Source organism: Thamnophis sirtalis, unplaced genomic scaffold (assembly GCF_051295495.1).
Source record: "Thamnophis sirtalis isolate CommonGarterSnake01/CBP01778 unplaced genomic scaffold, rThaSir2_p1.2 scaffold_2, whole genome shotgun sequence".
Taxonomy (NCBI): domain Eukaryota; kingdom Metazoa; phylum Chordata; class Lepidosauria; order Squamata; family Natricidae; genus Thamnophis; species Thamnophis sirtalis.
In genome coordinates this window covers 105,104,101-105,122,174 of record NW_028261382.1, presented here as the reverse complement: position 1 = coordinate 105,122,174, position 18,074 = coordinate 105,104,101, and the positions used below count along the sequence as shown (strand labels likewise).

Here is an 18,074-nt window from a genome sequence, read left to right as displayed (position 1 = left end):
TTTGCCTTTTACCCAGATGTGAAAAGAGAAGCCAAAAATCCCACCAAATTCTAAGAAATGCAGATCAAAAGAAAATATCCAATCAGTAACAGGGATTTACTCAGAAATTATCTACCACTATTCATGAAAGTATACATCCTGAATACATGCAAAGCCAATCCTGTGAACAGCTCTTTCTTCCTTGTCTAGAAGTTCAGGGTTTGAACCTCTAGACAAACCAATATTCAGGGGCGTGATTTTATCTGGTGCTTCATCTTCTATGTATGAAAAGCCAAGCTTCTGAATCGGCTGTGAGTTATTGACTTTCTGCATTACTGACACAGTTAGTGGCTTGCTATACACAAGCTTAGCGTGGGGAAAAAAAACAGTAGAATTGAAGATGAAGGCAAATACAAGCCTGAGATTAACTCTCGTTGTTTGGCAATCTTAAGCAAGCCAAGTATGATGATGCATTTTGTACCCTGCAAGGGATATGAAATTGTTCTCCATACATAGAAGTATAAACACAAAGTCAAATGCAGCCATTTCCTTAATGTACTGAAGTGATCTTTTACAAGATTTTTTTAAATATGTATCAATCATTCCTCAACTGGAATGAGCGATAAGTATTAAATTCAATAATTAGGAAGTCATTAAACGTCATCACATCTTCAAAGATTCACGAAGAAAAAAATGCATGCAAAAATGAATTAGTGAAGATCTGTATGTCAAAAATTACAAAACAAATGCCCACTAAATTCAAGGTAAGGTTAACATGCTTAGCTAAATGACTGACAGCTGTAACGTTGCTCAGGCTTCTGAAAGCCAGCAACATTTACTCTAAAGCCAAAGTAAACTTTTCAGTTTGAAAGTGAACAAGCGGAAACTTAAATTTGTTGTATAATTTGAAAACGGGAAACAAAATAAATGAAAAACCAGCAAGTATCAAAATATACATTGCTTTACTACATTCTAATCTCCAACTCAACAAGGCAAATAAGTGAAGAAAAGTACTGTCAAAAAAACAGTTGCCAAACGCCAAAAGAATGAAAACCACAATGGAAATTCAGGCAGCAGCGATCAGTTGTCATGTAAACAAAATTGCCATATTGTAGAAAGACACACAAATGCAACATTACATTACTCAGCGATGGCAAAATAAGAAGGCAGCATACAAAAAACTAGCTAGTTTTAAACAATACGAAGTGATCGAAGGCCTACCTTTTGAGACCCAAAAACACACTCACAGGGCAGTATGAGAGGAAAAAAAAACAAGAAACAAGGAAGGAAGGAACAAAACAAAATTAGAGACATACAGGAATAGAAAAAAATTGAATAGCCACATATAGACAGATCTAACAACGTTTATTTGGTAACGTATTGTATTAAATCATGTCCCAGGTGTGTTGTTTGATTATTTTTGATCATGACGTAGAGAGTTGAAAGCAATGATTGGCGCTGTGTCACATTATGTTTCCAACAATATTAGTGATTAGTATGATCTTATAATAGATAGATAAAAAATAATGCCCTTCTCACTCTTACAGGTGCTATGAGTCTTCCTCCAATTCAGATCCTCAGACCTGAGAGTTTGAGGGGTTTGCATAATATCTTAGCTGCTCCTAGTTGGCCTCTTCTGGACAGATAGCTCTGGTATCATTTCTGGGATCTGTTGGAGTCACTCTTTCTCCCTCCCTGGGAGGCAATGCCCAGAATGCTCCTACCATCATTGGAACCACTTTGGCCTTGACTTTCCACATCCGCTCTCGTTCTTCTTCAGGCCCTGGTATTCCTCCAGCTTCTCATACTCCTTCTTCCTGATTCTCCTGTCACTTAACACTGCTACCTCTATCACTGCCACTGTCTTCTGGCCCTTATCTACTACCACGACGCCTGGTGATTGGCCAGTGCCTGCCTGTCTGCCCGTATCTGGAAACCCCAAAGGATCTTAGCACAATCTCAAAGGTGTTTTTTCAAAAGCCAACTAGACTTTGTTTTTCCCTGAAGACATTTAGCTTCTCATCCAAGAAAAGAAGGACTGGGTGACATGATAGCAGTGTTCCGATATCTCAGGGGTTGGCACAGAGAAGAGGGAGTCAAGCTATTCTCCAAAGCACCTGAGGACAGGACAAGAAGCAATGGGTGGAAACTAATCAAGGAGAGAAGCAACCTAGAACGGAGGAGAAATTTCCTGACGGTTAGAACAATTAACCAGTGGAATAACTTGCCTCCAGAAGTTGTGAATTCTCCAACACTAGAAGTTTTTAAGAAGAGGTTGGATGCCTATTAGTCTGAAATGGTATAGAGTTTCCTGCCTGAGCAGGGGGTTAGACTAGAAGACCGCCAAAGTCTCTTCCAACTCTGTTCTGTTGTTCTATTCTGTTCTATCTTCTTCAGTTCAGTTCAGAACGTCTTCAAGGAAAAAACAGAAAGTCCAGTTGCCTTTTGAAAAAGTATCTTTGGGACAACCATGACCTGGATGACTGGAGAATCTCCTTAGATATTCCCCACAATGCTTTGTGGGGTCTCCTATCTAGACTTAGATCTTAGTCCATATTCTATGGCTAGGTCATTTAATCTATTCTGGAAGCAACCTTGTACAATTGTCTAGGATGATTTATCTATGAATGAAAACAGAGTACATTCACTCAAAAAACGTGCAAGCCCTCTCAACAAAAATGAAAAAGCGGCATGTTGAAGGTTTTTCTACTTCAGCACCATGGACAGCGGGAGGCCAAGAAATGCTTTAAAAATGAAGCACGCACCAATATCAATCACACATCGCAACACTGCTCTCAAAATCCCCACTGATTTCAAAAAGTTTATGGAATAATACTGTCGGAGAGGTGAGACTTAATGTGAAATCCTCACAGAACTAATTTTATTGTTGTTTGTGTTCAGGGCAGTATCATCAATAGGAACGTACCTTTGAAGTGAGAAAGAAAAGCGTATTGATCAGAAAGCATATATTTCAGAATTTCTCTAAAGTTGGACTCAGCTTCAAATCCTGAGTTTTCGAGCAAGAAATGCAAGCATAAACACTAGGGCTCTGGATTCAAAAGGATAAAACTACTTAGAATCATATAGGGAGCACGCAACTATCAGCAACATTTTAAGCCAAACACAGAGGGAAACTGCACGATGCTGAGAGAAGACAAAGCTGCTTTAGAGAACTACTGCTTTACTCCCATGTGTACATTTATTTACTACATTTACTACCATACTGTGTTGATCTCAAATTTAAAATTCAGACCTAATAGATAAATAGACTGGCACATGCACAATGTTCACACTTGCTGAAGAGAACTGTTAAAATTGTAAATATTTTAAAAGGAAACTCTGCATAGAAATACAGTGTCTTAAAGCCTATTAACTTCTTGGATCAAAACAGACAATTTATCCAGTGTTACACCCCGAGGTAAAAGAATGCATTGTTGCGCATAGCTATAGCTACTATAGTTGTGCACATAAATACTATTATTTATTTCTATCACAAGTCTCAGATCCAACTTTTCTCAGTGGTTAGATCCACTCTACATAGGTAAGCAAGCATTCATTCAGTCTTTAGAATAAGCTCTTAAAAGCCGCTTGCTCTTTGTTGTATAGCAATGTAGTAAATAGAAACAAACTGAATCTATCCAAGACTACTAAATTTAGGCAAACACAGAACATTTCCATAATATCCTTTTGTGCAGGGAAGAATATATTCATGATATGAATGATATTTAATGCTCAAAATAATGTAATTTATTTTTACCTTAGTGTAATGGGTAACGGATCAAAGAAGAAAAAACCAACCAAGGTAATCAAAATAGAGAGGATGGGAAAGCACATTAGAAAATGCCAAATTATATTATGGCATAACATTACGACTGACCTAGGTCATTGCAAACTGTAGATTTAATACTCACTTGTAGGCATAGCATTTTAATCACATTTAATGATATAAATTTACCAAAGGATACTTCTCATCCTACTTATATAAAGGATTCAATTATACAGACTGCAAATCCTTGGTAATATGGGAATAATTTCCATATATTTCACAGATTCTAATCAAAAAATTTCATTACTTTTGGAGTTGGGGAGCTTTATTTTCTGCATGTATCACAATAATATGCATAATTCAGTATCAATACTCTGATAGAAAATAATTATAGCCACTTTCTCCTACTAACAGGGAAATGTATTTCCAATATATATGAATCAGCCACTACACATAAAAAAATTTTGAACGAGCTGAGTAAGAGCATTAAATAATCTGGTTTAAGCATGTTAATTTTACGTGATTCTCCAACTAAAAATTTATATCCTCATTCAAAAGCTATAAATTACTTAAATTACTTAAATAATCCCCTTTTTTTGCTCACTGAAATAATTTAAATTGCTTTACTTAAATCATTCCATGTTGATGATAATAAGAGTCACTTCTAGGCAAACAAGCACGAATTAAATTGTACTGTAAATGAAAAGAGATGAGTTTCTGAAATGTTAATCTAGCCACAAATGAAAGTACTTATTGGGAGAACAGGTTGCCTAGCAAAAAGAATGTGTTTATGCCGCTAGAGTTTTCTTCAAGCAAGTCCTTTTTCTCTCATAATGTTTGGATTTACTTTAAAATAAATCATAAAACAGATGTATAGTGTGGTCTACTAAGACAGTGTTTTTCAACCTTGGCAACTTGAAGATGTCTGGACTTCAACTCCCAGAATTCCCCAGCCAGCATTCGCTGGCTGGGGAATTCTGGGAGTTGAAGTCCAGACATCTTCAAGTTGCCAAGGTTGAAAAACACTGTACTAAGACATCATTTAGCTGAACTTTCAAAAGACTTTAACAAAGTTCCTCACAAGCAGAATTAAGAATCATGACCCTGAAATCTGTGTTCAAATTGAGTGTTCCTTCTCTTGTCCTCCAATTCTTGTATCACACAACAAGCTATTTGGTTGGGTCTCTCAATTCTTTCATAAGATAATAATGATTTTAATTTGTATGGCGAACAATCTCATCTAAGCAACTCTGGGCAGGTCACAACAGGTCAAAATTAAAACAATTTAAAAACCAATGTAAATGTCATCCCTGAAGCTGGCCTGACTGAGGCCATTTTGACCGCTTCCGTATAGTATTGCTTACTATGGATGTATTGCTTAGAAACCTGAGAGTAAAAACAAATGGTGAAAAGAAAGCATCCACCAAGTTCAAATGTGCTTCCCACGTAATATGTTTCATAAAAAGACAAATTGCTTTACCAAGAATTTGTAGAATCATTATCAAAGCAGCCAAATTGTCTGAAAAGCTTTATAATCCATTCATATTTAACTGGGAGTCCTTCTGGACTTGTGACTCCTGCTCCAGCAGTGGGAGGAAGGTGTGGCCAGAAAGTCCTGTGCCGAACTTTGCCTACCTACAGCAAAAGTGGAGCGGTAAAGGTAACTCGTATCACCTGATCAGAATACTGCAATGATTCTGCACAAGATTGCTTCACAAACTATAACGGGGATCCAGAATACAGTGGCCTGCATGCCCCTGCATTGATTTTTAAAATGCAGGTTTTCATCCAGAAAGTTATTTTATTTTTTGGCTTGGCACCTGGGTCCCTGCAAGACTCCCTATTTCAATTAGAGTTGGGCATTATTTGTATTTTCTCACATTTCCCAAAAGACGGAGCTGAAGACAGAGGTGCTGTCCCAGAGCGCTGGAATAGTCTCCCACAGTAGCCTCCTCCTTTTCTTTTCAGAAAGATGTTTAAAATAGCCTTCGACCTTATCTGAACTTTGTGGTTTTGCTTACCGACATTGCTTGCTGACATTTCATTACCTAGTAAGGTAACGTCATCAGTGCCTGTGGGGTGATGAAGCCGGCAGGCAAACAAGGGCTTGCCGAGTGTCACATGATACTGAGATGGATGGCATATAAACTTAATAAATAAATAAATAAATCACCAAGCTCAGAGGGCATCAAGGACTCCACAGTTCAACATTAACTACATATATTCTTTCCATTAGAAGCCAGCAGCACTGATAATGTTACCTAGATGGGTAATGAAATGTCTGCAAGAATAAAAAAAAACAACCTCAAAGAGACCCAAGGACCCCATAGTTTGACCCTAAGCTACAAATATTCCATCAGTGAAGGTTCTCCTCGCACATGTGTGCTAGTCGTTCCCGACTCTAGAGGGTAGTGCTCATCTCCGTTTCAAAGCCGAAGAGCCAGCGCTGTCCGAAGACGTCTCCGTGGTCACGTGGCTGGCATGACTAAAAGCCAAAGGAACATGGAACGCTGTTCCCTTCCCACCAAAGGAGGTTCCTATTTTTCTGCTGGCATTTTTACGTGCTTTCGAACTGCTAGGTTGGCAGAAGCTGGGACAAGTAATGGGAGCTCACCCTGTTACGTGGTGCTAAGGATTCGAACCACTGAATTGCCAACCTTCTGACTGACAAGCTCAGCATCTTAGCTACTGAGCTACCATGTCCCAATCAGTACATCATCATTTATCCATTTTTTTTGTCTTGTTTATTATTGGGTATTTTATTTTGGCTACAATGTGCTTTCAGTTTGGGGTTTTATGATTCATGTTTTCACTTTAAGCTATATCATGTAGATTGCCAAGGGTGGATGAATGCAGCGGGATATAAATGTAAATAAATGTAATCTGATAATGAAAACACCCAAAATGTTGGAAAAATTTAATTAATTACTGGTAGCATATGAATGTTACAAATTGTCTTTTTTTTTAATTACACCATTTCTTTCAGGAATAGTCTTTTTTCATCTCCATACCTGGGGGCAAATATTTTTAGAAGATCTGTATATAAAGTGAATCTACTTACCTACTATCTGTATCCAGGCCAACAAAATCTTTCTTTTCAAAAGGAACACACAGCAGTGGGATCTTATCTCCAGATTTATCGATAGCTCTGTCAAGGCGTTTGGACTCCAGTACAATGAAGAGAGACTCAATGAAGTCTTCTATTCTCTTTTCCACATTTTCACATTCATCATAACTAGGATAAAATGCCACATCCGTACGTGTTTGCTCTGCGATTTCTCCCTGAAGTCCAAAGACAAACAGCCGGGAATCATAAAGGGTTGAGCCATAAATTTCTTTTTGAAGGTGGAATTTTTCAAAAGTTTGAGGCCAGTCTTTGCCAGAGGAACAATCCGTGATGGTTATTAATCCCACAACTTTGCGATGCGTCTGGAAATCTCCCCATTCGTTGTTTTCTGGTGGGTAATGATGTCTGTAGCGGATATAAAGAACTCGCTGAGAGTCACGGACATTGATCTGACTCACTGTTGAAATTCGTTTGTAGATCTTAAAGAAGCTCTCTTCGGGAACAATCCCATCTGGCTGGACCACAACTAGTAAAGTTTGATGGTCTTCTGCACACTGCATGTAATCCGGGACGCTCATTTTGCAATTTAGGAACGCTAATGCAAACATAAAAAAACCACAGAGGGAACGAAACTTAATAAAACATAGAAGGGAAAATGTACAGCATTTCTCTACTTAAGTAGTATTCATTTTACGAGTGATGCCTTTCTGAAATATTAGACCTAATACATAAAATCATAAAAACCTCAAATCTTCTTAAGCAGTAGGCAGCATCTGAGTCTTAGTCCCATTGGATTAGAAAAGGAGAGGATGCATCATGGTTAACTAAGCTCTTACTTTATTGCGTTATATTGGCATTATTTACTGAAATGCTTTTGCTCTTCAGCAGAAAGACTGCAAACTTGGTAAAAGATTCCTCCGAGTTGAGCATAAAGTTGAGTTACTTCAAAGAAAGATCCATGAAGTTTCTCTAAACGAAGCCAATCTGAAAGCCAACACAAGAATAGTGGATAGGAAAGAAAAACACAACAAAATATCTTATAAGGATGAACTGAACTCAGTATCCTAAATCCAAAAATGGCTAATCTCATAACAACCATGGTGGTGCAGTGGTTAGAAGGCAGTATTGCAGACTAACTCTGCCCACAGCCTGGAGTTCAATCCTGAAGGAGGTTGACTCAGCCTTCCATCTTTCCAAGGTCGGTAAAATGAGGATCCAGATTGTTGGGGGCAATATGCTGACTCTGTAAACTACTCAGAGAGGGCTGTAAAGAACTATAAAGTGGTACATATGTCTAAGTGCCATTGCTATAACAGCTTGACCATTTGTAAACACCAATCCAATGATATTCTCTTATTTTCAGCAATTTCACCCCATCGCAGAACCAAAGGCTCCATAACAAGAACGCTGTGTAAATGGGACCAAAAGACATTTCTGGATCATCCATAGAAGACAGAGATCTGTACTGCCACTTTTTATCTCATACCTCTTAAAACTGATAAGGTGAAATACATTGGATGGACATCACTCCATTATGTTGTATGTAGGCAATTAAAAAGAATATTGTACACCAAAGCTTGCAACAAGCAAATTGAGCTTTGGTTTACTGGAAGTACTAGGAATTCTTTCTCATTCAGATATTAATTTAATATCTCACTACATGGTGAGATGGGTGGCAAACAAATATAATAAATAAATGTGGAGAAATCCAAGCTTTGAAAGTGTCTCTCTCATGAGATACGGTTTTATGAGTCTGGAATATATCGTAAATATTTACGTTAGTAACATGCCATGTGATGGTAAATCCAAGCTTCCATATGAATTTACACTAATACCTGTTAAAATGGATGAAATATAATACACTCTTTAAGCTGCAAAATATGGACTATTCAAAAAAAAATGACTAGCGGATGAAACAGCAGACTGGAATGGCAATCTCTAACGGCTGATCCACACAGCACTAAATCATCACTGGTGAATTAAATGAATTGCCTGGTTTTGAAACAAATACCAAACAAGTTCATTGACTGGATTCACATAACAGACCAACAAATTAGCCAATCGTATTTTAGTTAGCAGGGAAGATGAGTCAATGCATGTTACTGCATGAATACAGCCCTACCCTACCTATAAATTATTATTTTTTAAATAAAAAATTGAAACATGACTAAAAATGAAGCATCTATGCTGTTTCTCTGAAAATGAGACTTCCCCGGTAATAAGCCCAACCAGGTTTTTGAGCACATGTGCTAAAATAAGCCCTCCCCGAAAATATTGCAATACAGCAGCAGCCATGAGGTGACCACACTTGCTGCCTCCTGCACCTCGAAAATAATAAGACCTCCCCGAAAATAAGGCAAAGCGCTAATCTTGGTGGTCAAAAGAAAATAAGACCCTGTCTTGTTTTGGGGGAAACACAGTAGTAAACTTGTGATTTTTTTTTTCATGTACTTTTTTTACATGCAATCTGTAGCAACCAGGAGCTACGCAGAAACAGCATGTGGGTTTTCATGTGCAGGAATGATCAAATTAGGAGAGAAAAAAATGAAGCTTTCTCTTCTTAATGTGCCAAGCAATGTATCTAAACCAGTGTTTCTCAACCTTGTCAAGTTGAAGATGTCTGGACTTCAACTCCCAGAATCCCCCAGCCAGCATTCGCTGGCTGGGGAATTCTGGGAGTTGAAGTCCAGACATCTTCAAGTTGACAAGGTTGAGAAACACTGATCTAAACATATATTTTCCCTTTTGTGCTCAACAGAAAAATGTCATTCCCTGTTCCTCCCATATCCTTCCCAGCAAGCTAATGAAAGCAATTTGCAGGCTAATACTCCTTATTAAATTCAATGAGTGTAGATGGATTAAATTTATGTGTATATACCGGACTGCCACAAATTTTACTCCCTGACTGTAAAGCCACATGTAATCACACACATATCAATTTCATTTGTGACCATGTTCTTTTGAACTGTTAAAAAAATTAAAAATATCCTTGAGTTCATCTTAACTCTTGACATATTTACCGACATGACTGTAGTTTTCTTGGCAATAGAGAAGTGTTTGCCACTGCCTTGTTCCAGCCCACAAGAGTAGGCTATATTAAATATTAAATTTTATCTTCTTGGTCATGAATGACAACAGAGAATTAGAAATAAGTACCTTACAGAAACAGGTACAGGAGGAAAAAAACAATTTTATTTTATTTTTTCAAGAATTCCAAGTTTGCGGTTTTACTCTGATGAAGAATTTATCTAGAATAGAATGGAATGGAATGGGGAATGGGAATTCTTAATTGGCCAAGTGTGCGTGATTAGACACACAAGGAATTTGTCTCTGATGCATAAGCTCTCAGTGTAATTCAACAACAGTGGTAGATCATTACCACGGTCATCAGATAGGGGTCTGATTTGATTTTGCTTTACATTGGGACTTGCAACATAAAAGGCACAAAGACAAAAATAATCCATAGATTGCTTTCCAAGAAAGAGGACATTTCCAAATTGTTCTTATTTTTAAACAAGTCATCACATACTGTTTGATCACTTTGGACAATCTCAATGATAATTTGAATAAATTATTGGTCATTAATGACAATGCAAAATTAGAAACAGACACAAGAACGTTTTTTCCCAAATGCTATCACTCTAAATGCTAAACAACTAATTCCCACAACACTGTAATATTTCCTACAAAGACTGTATTACTATTATTATTCTATTCTATTCTTCAAGAAACAGGAAGGAGGAAAAGTGGCACAGGGCAGGCTTATGAAAGCCAGAATGGTAAACACGAGACTGCTTCTGGGAAGGTGTAGCATGAACTTAATTAAAGAGTAGGTGGATGCTTTTCCTTCCCACTCAAAACCAGAAACACTGTCCTGCTTCAAATCCTAATTTTAGGTCCCTAAATTGAATGCCCGCAACCAGCCTCTGCCCACCCACAGATGTAGTCCAGGTAGTCCACGAGTTACGACCACAATTGAACCCAAACTTTATGTTGCTAAGTGAAACACTTGCTAAACACTTGTTTGCCCCATTTTATGACTTTGCTTGCCATTGTTACTAAGTGAATCGTTGCATTTGTTAAGTTAGTAATGCGGTTGTTAAGTGAATCCGGTTTCCCCGTTGACTTTGGTAGTCAGAAGGATGCAAAAGCGGATCACGTGACCCCACAGGACACTGCAACCGTCGTAAACATGAACCAGTTTGGCAGGCATCTGAATTTCGATCATGTGACCCTAGGGATACTGCCACGGCTGTAACTATGGGAAAAAAACTTGTCATAAGTCACTTTTTTTCCAGAGCCATAGTAACTTTGCACAGTCGCAAAATGAATTGTTGTAAGTCGAGGACTACCTGTATTTAAAAGAGATGCCAGGCATAAGGCAAAAAAACAAAAAAAGCACAAGTCAGGCATCGAGACACACCAAGACTCAGCAATAAGCGAAGAGTTTCACTCCTGGGGAGGAAAGCTATGGCAAATCTAGACGGCATCCTAAAAAGCAGAGACATCCCTCTGACAACACAAGTGCATCTAGTCAAGGCTGTGGTTTTTCCAGTTGCAATGCATGGCTGTGAAGGTTGGACCATAAGGAAGGCTGAGCGCCAAAGAATGGAGGCCTTTGAACTCTGGTGCTGGAGAAGATTCCTGCGAGTCCCTTGGACTGCAAGGTGATCCAACCGGTCAGTCCTAGAGTAGGTCAACCCTGACTGCTCTTTGGAAGGCCAGATCCTGAAGAGGAAACTCAAATCCTTTGGCCACCTAATGAGAAGGAAGGACTCACTGGAGAAGAGCCTAATGGTGGGAAAGATGGAGGGCAAAAGAAGAATGGGAAAACAGAAGAGGAGGTGGCTCACACCGAAACAGTCGGCGTGAGCTTAAATGAGGATGGTAGAGGACAGGAAGGCCTGGAGGAATGTTGTCCATGGGGTCTTGATGGGTCGGACACGACTTTACAACTAACAATAACAACCACCACTCCAAAGCATGAAAGAGAAGAGGTTACATTTGCAAAATCCATCAGTAAATGTATACATTTTGGACTTCAGCATACATCATCTGTCTTGGCCTGGCCCTAAACATCTGGAAGAACCCCCCACCCACCCCGCGCTCCCAAGTCTGCCTTAGCCCAGACTGGGCAATCCCGTACATAGGCCAGGCTTCCCCGATCTGACTCCCTTGGACTGTGTTTCGGCTACCACAAATCCCATCGTCCCCAGAGGAATTTTGCACAGGAAGGTGCCGGAAGGGGGAGGAATTTTGGAGCTTCCCCGCCTCTCTTCTGCCCCCGCCCCCCTCCCCCAGCCAAGGAAAGAGGCGGCTCGGCTCCTCACACCCAGCCCGGCACCGCCTCCCTCTCCAGCTTCCCCAGCCCGCGACCGTCCGCCCGCCCGTCCGCCCCGCTGAGGGGCTCCAGCGGCTCACCCACCACGGCCGGGGCGACGTAATAGCTCCGCCTCTGCCGAGCTCCTCAGACGGAGGGCGGAGCGAGAGGGCGGCGGCTCACTGCGCAGCCGCCAACTTTCGAGTTCCCGCGGGGCGGGACGCGCATGCGCTTCCGGCTCCTACGCGTGGCTTTTGAACGGTCGCTATGGCGACGGCGGGCGGCTGGAGCCGACCCGTAAAGATTGCCAACGGTCGCTCTTCTTTCAGGGAGCGACTTTTTCCCCCTCAGTGTAATGCTTTAGTTTAGTAGTAGAAAAGCTCGGAGATGGTTGTTTGCACGACTGTTTCGACCGCACTTTCTCTTCAGAAATGCGAGTTGCACAACTCATCGGCCACAACAGCTGCCCCCCCCCCACGGAGCTATCGTAAAGCTGAGGCGGGAAGACGGCTGGCAATTTTTCCTCAAACCGCCTGACAATTGCATTCGTTTTAACCGAAAGGTGCTTTTTTTTCAAAAGGCAACTAGAGTTTCGGTTTTTTTTCTTTGAAGGCGTTTCGCTTCTCATCCATGAAGCTCCTTGGATGAGAAGCGAAACGTCTTCAAAGAAAAACACGAAAGTCCAGTTGATTCTTCGAAAAAGTATGTTTGAAACAACCAGGACCTAAATGACGGAGAATCTCCACAGACATTCGTTTTAATCTTAGTTAGGCTTTTCTTTATCTTGACGGGCCTGGATTAAGCCACGAAAGTGGGTTATTAATTGTGGCGCGCCAAGGCAAAGCGGTCTCTCCGCCTCCGCCGCTCTTGGAGCGAACTGCCTTCTGGGACGCGTAGTGTTCCCTCTCGGAGCGCGACGATTGGTTCCCGTGAAAGCCAACCAACGTTCGAGTCCCTCTGCACTCGCGCAATGCGCCTCCGGGACGCGTAGTTCTTTCCATCCCTGCCAGAACGGATTAGTGGCAGGTGGAAACTACAAATCCCGAAAGGCCAGGCGGGTTCTTCCGGCCCTCAAAGAACTCAAAGTGGGGGAGGAGTATTTCCCTCATCTGAGGTAAAGCAGCAAAGATGGCGTCGCGGTGGAGCGGAGCTTCTGGCGGAGGCGAGAATCGGTTGGTGTCGCTGCCTTTGTCGCGGATCCGGGTGATCATGAAGAGTTCGCCCGAAGTCTCGAGCATCAACCCGGATGCGATTTTCCTCACCGCCAAGGCCACGGTGAGGCCCTGCGGGGAGCCTTAGAGCAGTGTTTCTCAACCTTGGCGACTTTAAGTCCTATGGACTTCAACTCCCAGAATCCCCCGCTGGCTGGGGGATTCTGGGAGTTGAAGTCCATAGGACTTAAAGTCGCCAAGGTTGAGAAACACTGCCTTAGAGAAGCCAGGACGGTCCAGATGTGCCGGCTTTGGGGGGGAGGGGGGGTGGCCAAGAGCCAAGGTGGCGCAGTGGTTAAATGCAGCACTGCAGGCTACTGCTAGATCAGCAGGTCAGCGGTTCAAATCTCACCGGCTCAGGGTTGACTCAGCCTTCCATCCTTCCGAGGTGGGTAAAATGAGGACCCAGATTGTTGTTGGGGGCGATATGCTGACTCTGTAAACCGCTTAGAGAGGGCTGAAAGCCCTATGAAGCGGTATATAAGTCTACTGCTATTGCTATTTCCGGGCGGCTGCACATCTGGAGGGCAGCGTTTGCAGACTGACAGCGAAGCGGTTCACTAAGAAACGCTCCTAACTGGAGAAAGCTGGTGCTCTGAAGCAGCGTTGCTCAAACTTTGAGACGCTCAAACTTAAGACAGGAAGCAATGGATGGAAACTTATCAAGGGGGGAATCCAACCTAAAACTAAGGAGAAATTTCCTGACTGAGGACAATTAACCAGTGGTACGCCTTGCCACCAAAAGTTGCGGGCCATCCATCCCTGGAAGTTTTTAAGAAGAGACTGGAGAGTCACTTGTGTGAAATGCAAGGAAATGTCGTTTTAATGTATGCCGATTTAGTGTACATTCAAAGGGACAATAAAGTAATTCTAAGATCTTAATGATATAGGGAAGGCATTTGATAACCTACTACTAGATAAAGTAGAAAAATGTGGGTTAGACAGCACCACCACCAGATGGATTCGTAACTGGCTGACCTCATCGTGTAGCCCTCAATGGAACTGCATCTACATAGAGGAAAGTATGCAGTGGAGTACCCCAAGGCTCTGTTTTAGGCCAACATCTTCATCAATGATTTGGATGAGGGAATAAATGGGGAACTCATCAAATTTGCAGGTGACACCAAGCTGGCAGGAATAGCCAACACTCCAGAAGATAGGCTCAAGATAAAGAAGGATCTTGGCAGACTTGAACATTGGGCACTATCTAATAAAATGGAATTCAGTGGTTTTCTAGGAAAACAAAATGCACAGGTACGGTGTGTGTGGTACCTTGTTCAATAACAGGAATTGTGAGAGGGATCTTGGAGTCCTCATGGACAACCATTTAAATATGAGCCAGCAATGTGTAGCAGCTGCCAAAAAAGCCAACACAGTTCTAGGGTTTCCTGTTTTGAGTAGAGGGTTAGACTAGGTGACCTCCAAGGTACCTTCCAAGTCTTACTCTTGCGTGGACAGCAATCAGAATGAGAAATCTTGCTGTGGCCAACTCTCCACAGCCAATTTGCCACAGGACAACTCTCCATGGGACAATTCAATTATTTAAAATAATTTAAAAATTACCTTAATTTTTGCTATTCATATTTCATTCTGTCCCTCCTTTTACATCTTTTCTTTAATAGCAATAGCACTTAGACTTATATATGCTTCACAGTGCTTTACAGCCTTCTCTAAGCAGTTTACAGAGTCAACCTCTTGCCCCCAACAATCTGACTCTATTCCACCATTTCCTCGTATTAGTGTAACTCTTGTTACAAGCGTTGTGGCAAGTTGTCTTGTGATAAGTTGGCCATGGTGAGTTGTAGACCTGATTGCAATTCCCAGAATTCCCCAGTCAGTTAGCATCCATTAACAAACGATAGTGGTGACCTCTGATGCGTTTGAGCAGTAACCATGATCTTTTCCTTTTAGGAGCTGTTTGTTCAGTATTTAGCTACTTACGCTTACAAGCACGGCCAAGACAACGAGCAAAAGGCCCTGACATATACAGACCTGTCACAAACAGTACAGAATTCTGACACTTTCCAGTTCCTTGCAGGTCAGTCTTTGCTAATATCATAACTGATGTGAAATAATCCCTAACATAGGGAAAGGGGAGTGTGGAATTTTTCCATGGCAGTCTTTGAAAACTGTTAAGGCTTTTGAGTTATATTTTTATTTATTAATGGAAATTGAGCAGAAAGAATTCCAATCTTTTTTTTTTTTTAAAAGAACCACCTATTTTAGGGGATAAAATATTTTGTTTCCTTATTGTTAAAACTACTGAGAATTGGAAATAGTTAAAAATGCCTCGTAGATCCTGAAAATAAATAAATGGTATGTTAGGATCCATTAGCAATTTCATCTCTCCTATGTCATAATTGTGTACAATTATTTTTTTTAATTTAGCTGTAACAAAAAACTAAAACAAATGAAAAATATATCTTAAAAAACCCTAGTCTATCCTAGATGGATGTGCTAAAAATTGGGCTGTCTAAATTGTGTCGCTATGACAATATTCTCGAAAAATCAATTTGTAATTTGCTTTTATTTATCAAGTGTATATGCCACCCATCTCACCCAGCAAACTATGAATTATTTTCATAATTCAGTGGAAACTCAGTAGATGGGACAGAGTGCGAATTACTTTTGCAGTGGAAACATTTAATAAATTAATTCAAAGAATATTTTCTTTTCCAGATATTGTGCCCAAGAAAATCTTGGCAAGCAAATACCTGAAAATGCTTGAAAAAGAAAAAGAAGGAAAAGAGATAAGGGAGGAGGAAGAGGAAGAGGAAACGGAAGAAAGTGAGGCTGAAGATGCATCTTGACAATATAGCTTGTTGATTTATAGCCTTGTATGTGTGCACTCTTGAATGTCCTATGATCAATTGAATTCTTACATCCTTGAACCAGTGTCAGCTTTCAGAGTTAGAATTGCCAACTTGTGTACAATTACCTGCAAAGACTTTATGGCAAAGACTTCTAAGTGGGACTGAACATATTTGCAGATCTTCGTTTTTCATCTTCAGCTTATAAACATAATATGGATGATTGTTTATAATATACCAATTGTCCGTGTTAGCCAAATGCTGTATTTTCAGTACAGAATCATCTTCATTGCTCACATTGGGCAAATCTAAAAGCGGGTAAAATATTTTTACATGCCAATATTAAAGTTTTCTTTCCTTTCAATGTAAGTTGGTAAAAAGGCTTCAAATTTCTTAAAAGAAAATTGTTTGTATGACTAGTTGTATATAAGCTACACGGTTGGCATTCAAATTATCCATGTTGAAAAGAAAATACTTTCAATGTCATCAATTCCTAGGTACAGTACTGTTACACTGATGTAAATAAAGAAAACAACAGCAGTTTTGTATGGATACACATTGGGAAATTGAAAAAAAAATAGTGTGGATCCTTGTATGATTTGAGATGACATTTATGTAGTACAATACTGAGTAAAAGAACACAAATTAATTTTTTGGGGTATCAAAAACACTTTTAACATTTCTTTCACCTATCAAACACATCAAACGAGGCTTTGGTCACTTTGTGTATGTATGTGGATTGATAGAGAAAAGACTGAGCATTGCAACAAAATCAGTGCCATTTCTGGGGTAGGCATTCAGCAGTGAAAAGGTAAAATTAACCCCTTTCTTTAGCAAGGAAAAAAAATGATGGAAAACATCATAAATTCAAGTTAAAAGATGTGCTACCAGTACCTACTTCTTTATGAAAAGGGGCTGGATAGATTTGTTTACCCCTACTTGTGTAACCTACAGCAGTTTTTAGAGGGGAAAATTCTTAACCACTACAACACCCCCCCAAAAAACCCCATGTAACTTAAAATCAGTGGGTATTTTTTCCACCTAAAATTATGTGGCTCACAACATACTTCAAGTCGGTTCAGGAACTACAGTCAATAAGGTAGGCAGCCATCAGAAAATGGGACATGCTTTGACTACGCTTCCACATGATAAAATGGGTTTCATGGTTGAACTGACATAATACGTAAACGTTCAATAAAACGTGGATTAAGCATACCACAAGTGGTGTGAACAGAGTTATTCTGAATTAAGTTCTTGAGATCATAAACTATTGTAAACAAAACATTGCCAAAGAGAAATTTCCATGGCAGCATCTTATCAATTGGATCATACAGGTAGTCCTCGACTTACGACCACAATTGGGACCAGAATTTCTGTTGCTAAGCATGGTGGCTGCTACATGAATTGCGCCCAATGTTACGATCACTGAAGTTGTTCGATGAATCGTGGTTATTAAGCAAATCCGGCTTGCCTCATTTGCCAGAAGCCAACTGTGAAGGTCAAAAATTGTGATCTCATGATTCCAGAATGCTTCAATTGTAAATACATGTGGTTTGCCAAGCACCCAAATATTGATGCTGCTGTGGTTGCGTGACGACTAGTTGTAAGTCACTTCTTTCAGTGCCACTATATTTTGAACGGCCGTAAGTCAAGGACTGCCTGTAGGGTAAAGTTATTGAATACAGTTATGAGACACGCAAGAAATTTGCTTTCCAATGATGGGCAATTGAACTGAGGCAACATTACCATGGTTTCATCAGATTGTAGATGGGAAGTGGGGGGAAGAGTGTGCAAACCCTGAGCTCTTTGAATTATTAGTGTTAGAGGCACAGAAAATAATACTTTTGAATGTGTAAGTATGAGTAATTTATTGACATACTATGAGGCAGAAACAAAATTGACACCATACAAAATAACTTTA

General features: G+C 40.3%; 2 protein-coding genes across 3 annotated transcripts in view; one reads left to right on the top strand and one right to left on the bottom strand.

The window, feature by feature from the left end:
- The window catches only part of TRAPPC9 (trafficking protein particle complex subunit 9), a 273,866-nt gene extending 261,593 nt beyond the window's left edge, over window positions 1–12,273 (bottom strand). Inside the window, exons 1-2 of one of the 2 annotated variants that reach the window (XM_087706655.1) lie at window positions 12,238–12,273; window positions 6,807–7,407 (exon numbers count right to left, since the gene is read on the bottom strand). In XM_087706655.1, coding sequence (XP_087562781.1) covers window positions 6,807–7,390 — 584 coding nt within the window. In that variant the 5' untranslated portion in view covers window positions 7,391–7,407; window positions 12,238–12,273. Of the gene's footprint in view, window positions 1–6,806; window positions 7,533–12,237 lie in introns of those variants that run through there. The other variant, XM_087706654.1, reaches the window with a different exon arrangement.
- Window positions 12,274–13,237: 964 nt separating this feature from the next.
- On the top strand, window positions 13,238–17,366 carry CHRAC1 (chromatin accessibility complex subunit 1). The gene is made up of 3 exons (XM_087706653.1): window positions 13,238–13,407; window positions 15,255–15,381; window positions 16,023–17,366. The coding sequence occupies exons 1-3, from the start codon at window positions 13,261–13,263 to the stop codon at window positions 16,151–16,153; spliced, it is 405 nt and encodes a 134-aa protein (XP_087562779.1). The 5' UTR covers window positions 13,238–13,260; the 3' UTR covers window positions 16,154–17,366.
- The last annotated feature ends 708 nt before the right edge of the window (window positions 17,367–18,074 follow it).

Coding starts and splice junctions, on each gene's coding strand:
- CHRAC1 (XM_087706653.1), top strand. CDS start 13,261: ATGGCGTCGCGGTGGAGCGGAGCTTCTGGCGGAGGCGAGAATCGGTTG. Junction 13,408..15,254: donor TCCTCACCGCCAAGGCCACG/GTGAGGCCCTGC, acceptor TTTTCCTTTTAG/GAGCTGTTTGTTCAGTATTT. Junction 15,382..16,022: donor CACTTTCCAGTTCCTTGCAG/GTCAGTCTTTGC, acceptor TTTCTTTTCCAG/ATATTGTGCCCAAGAAAATC.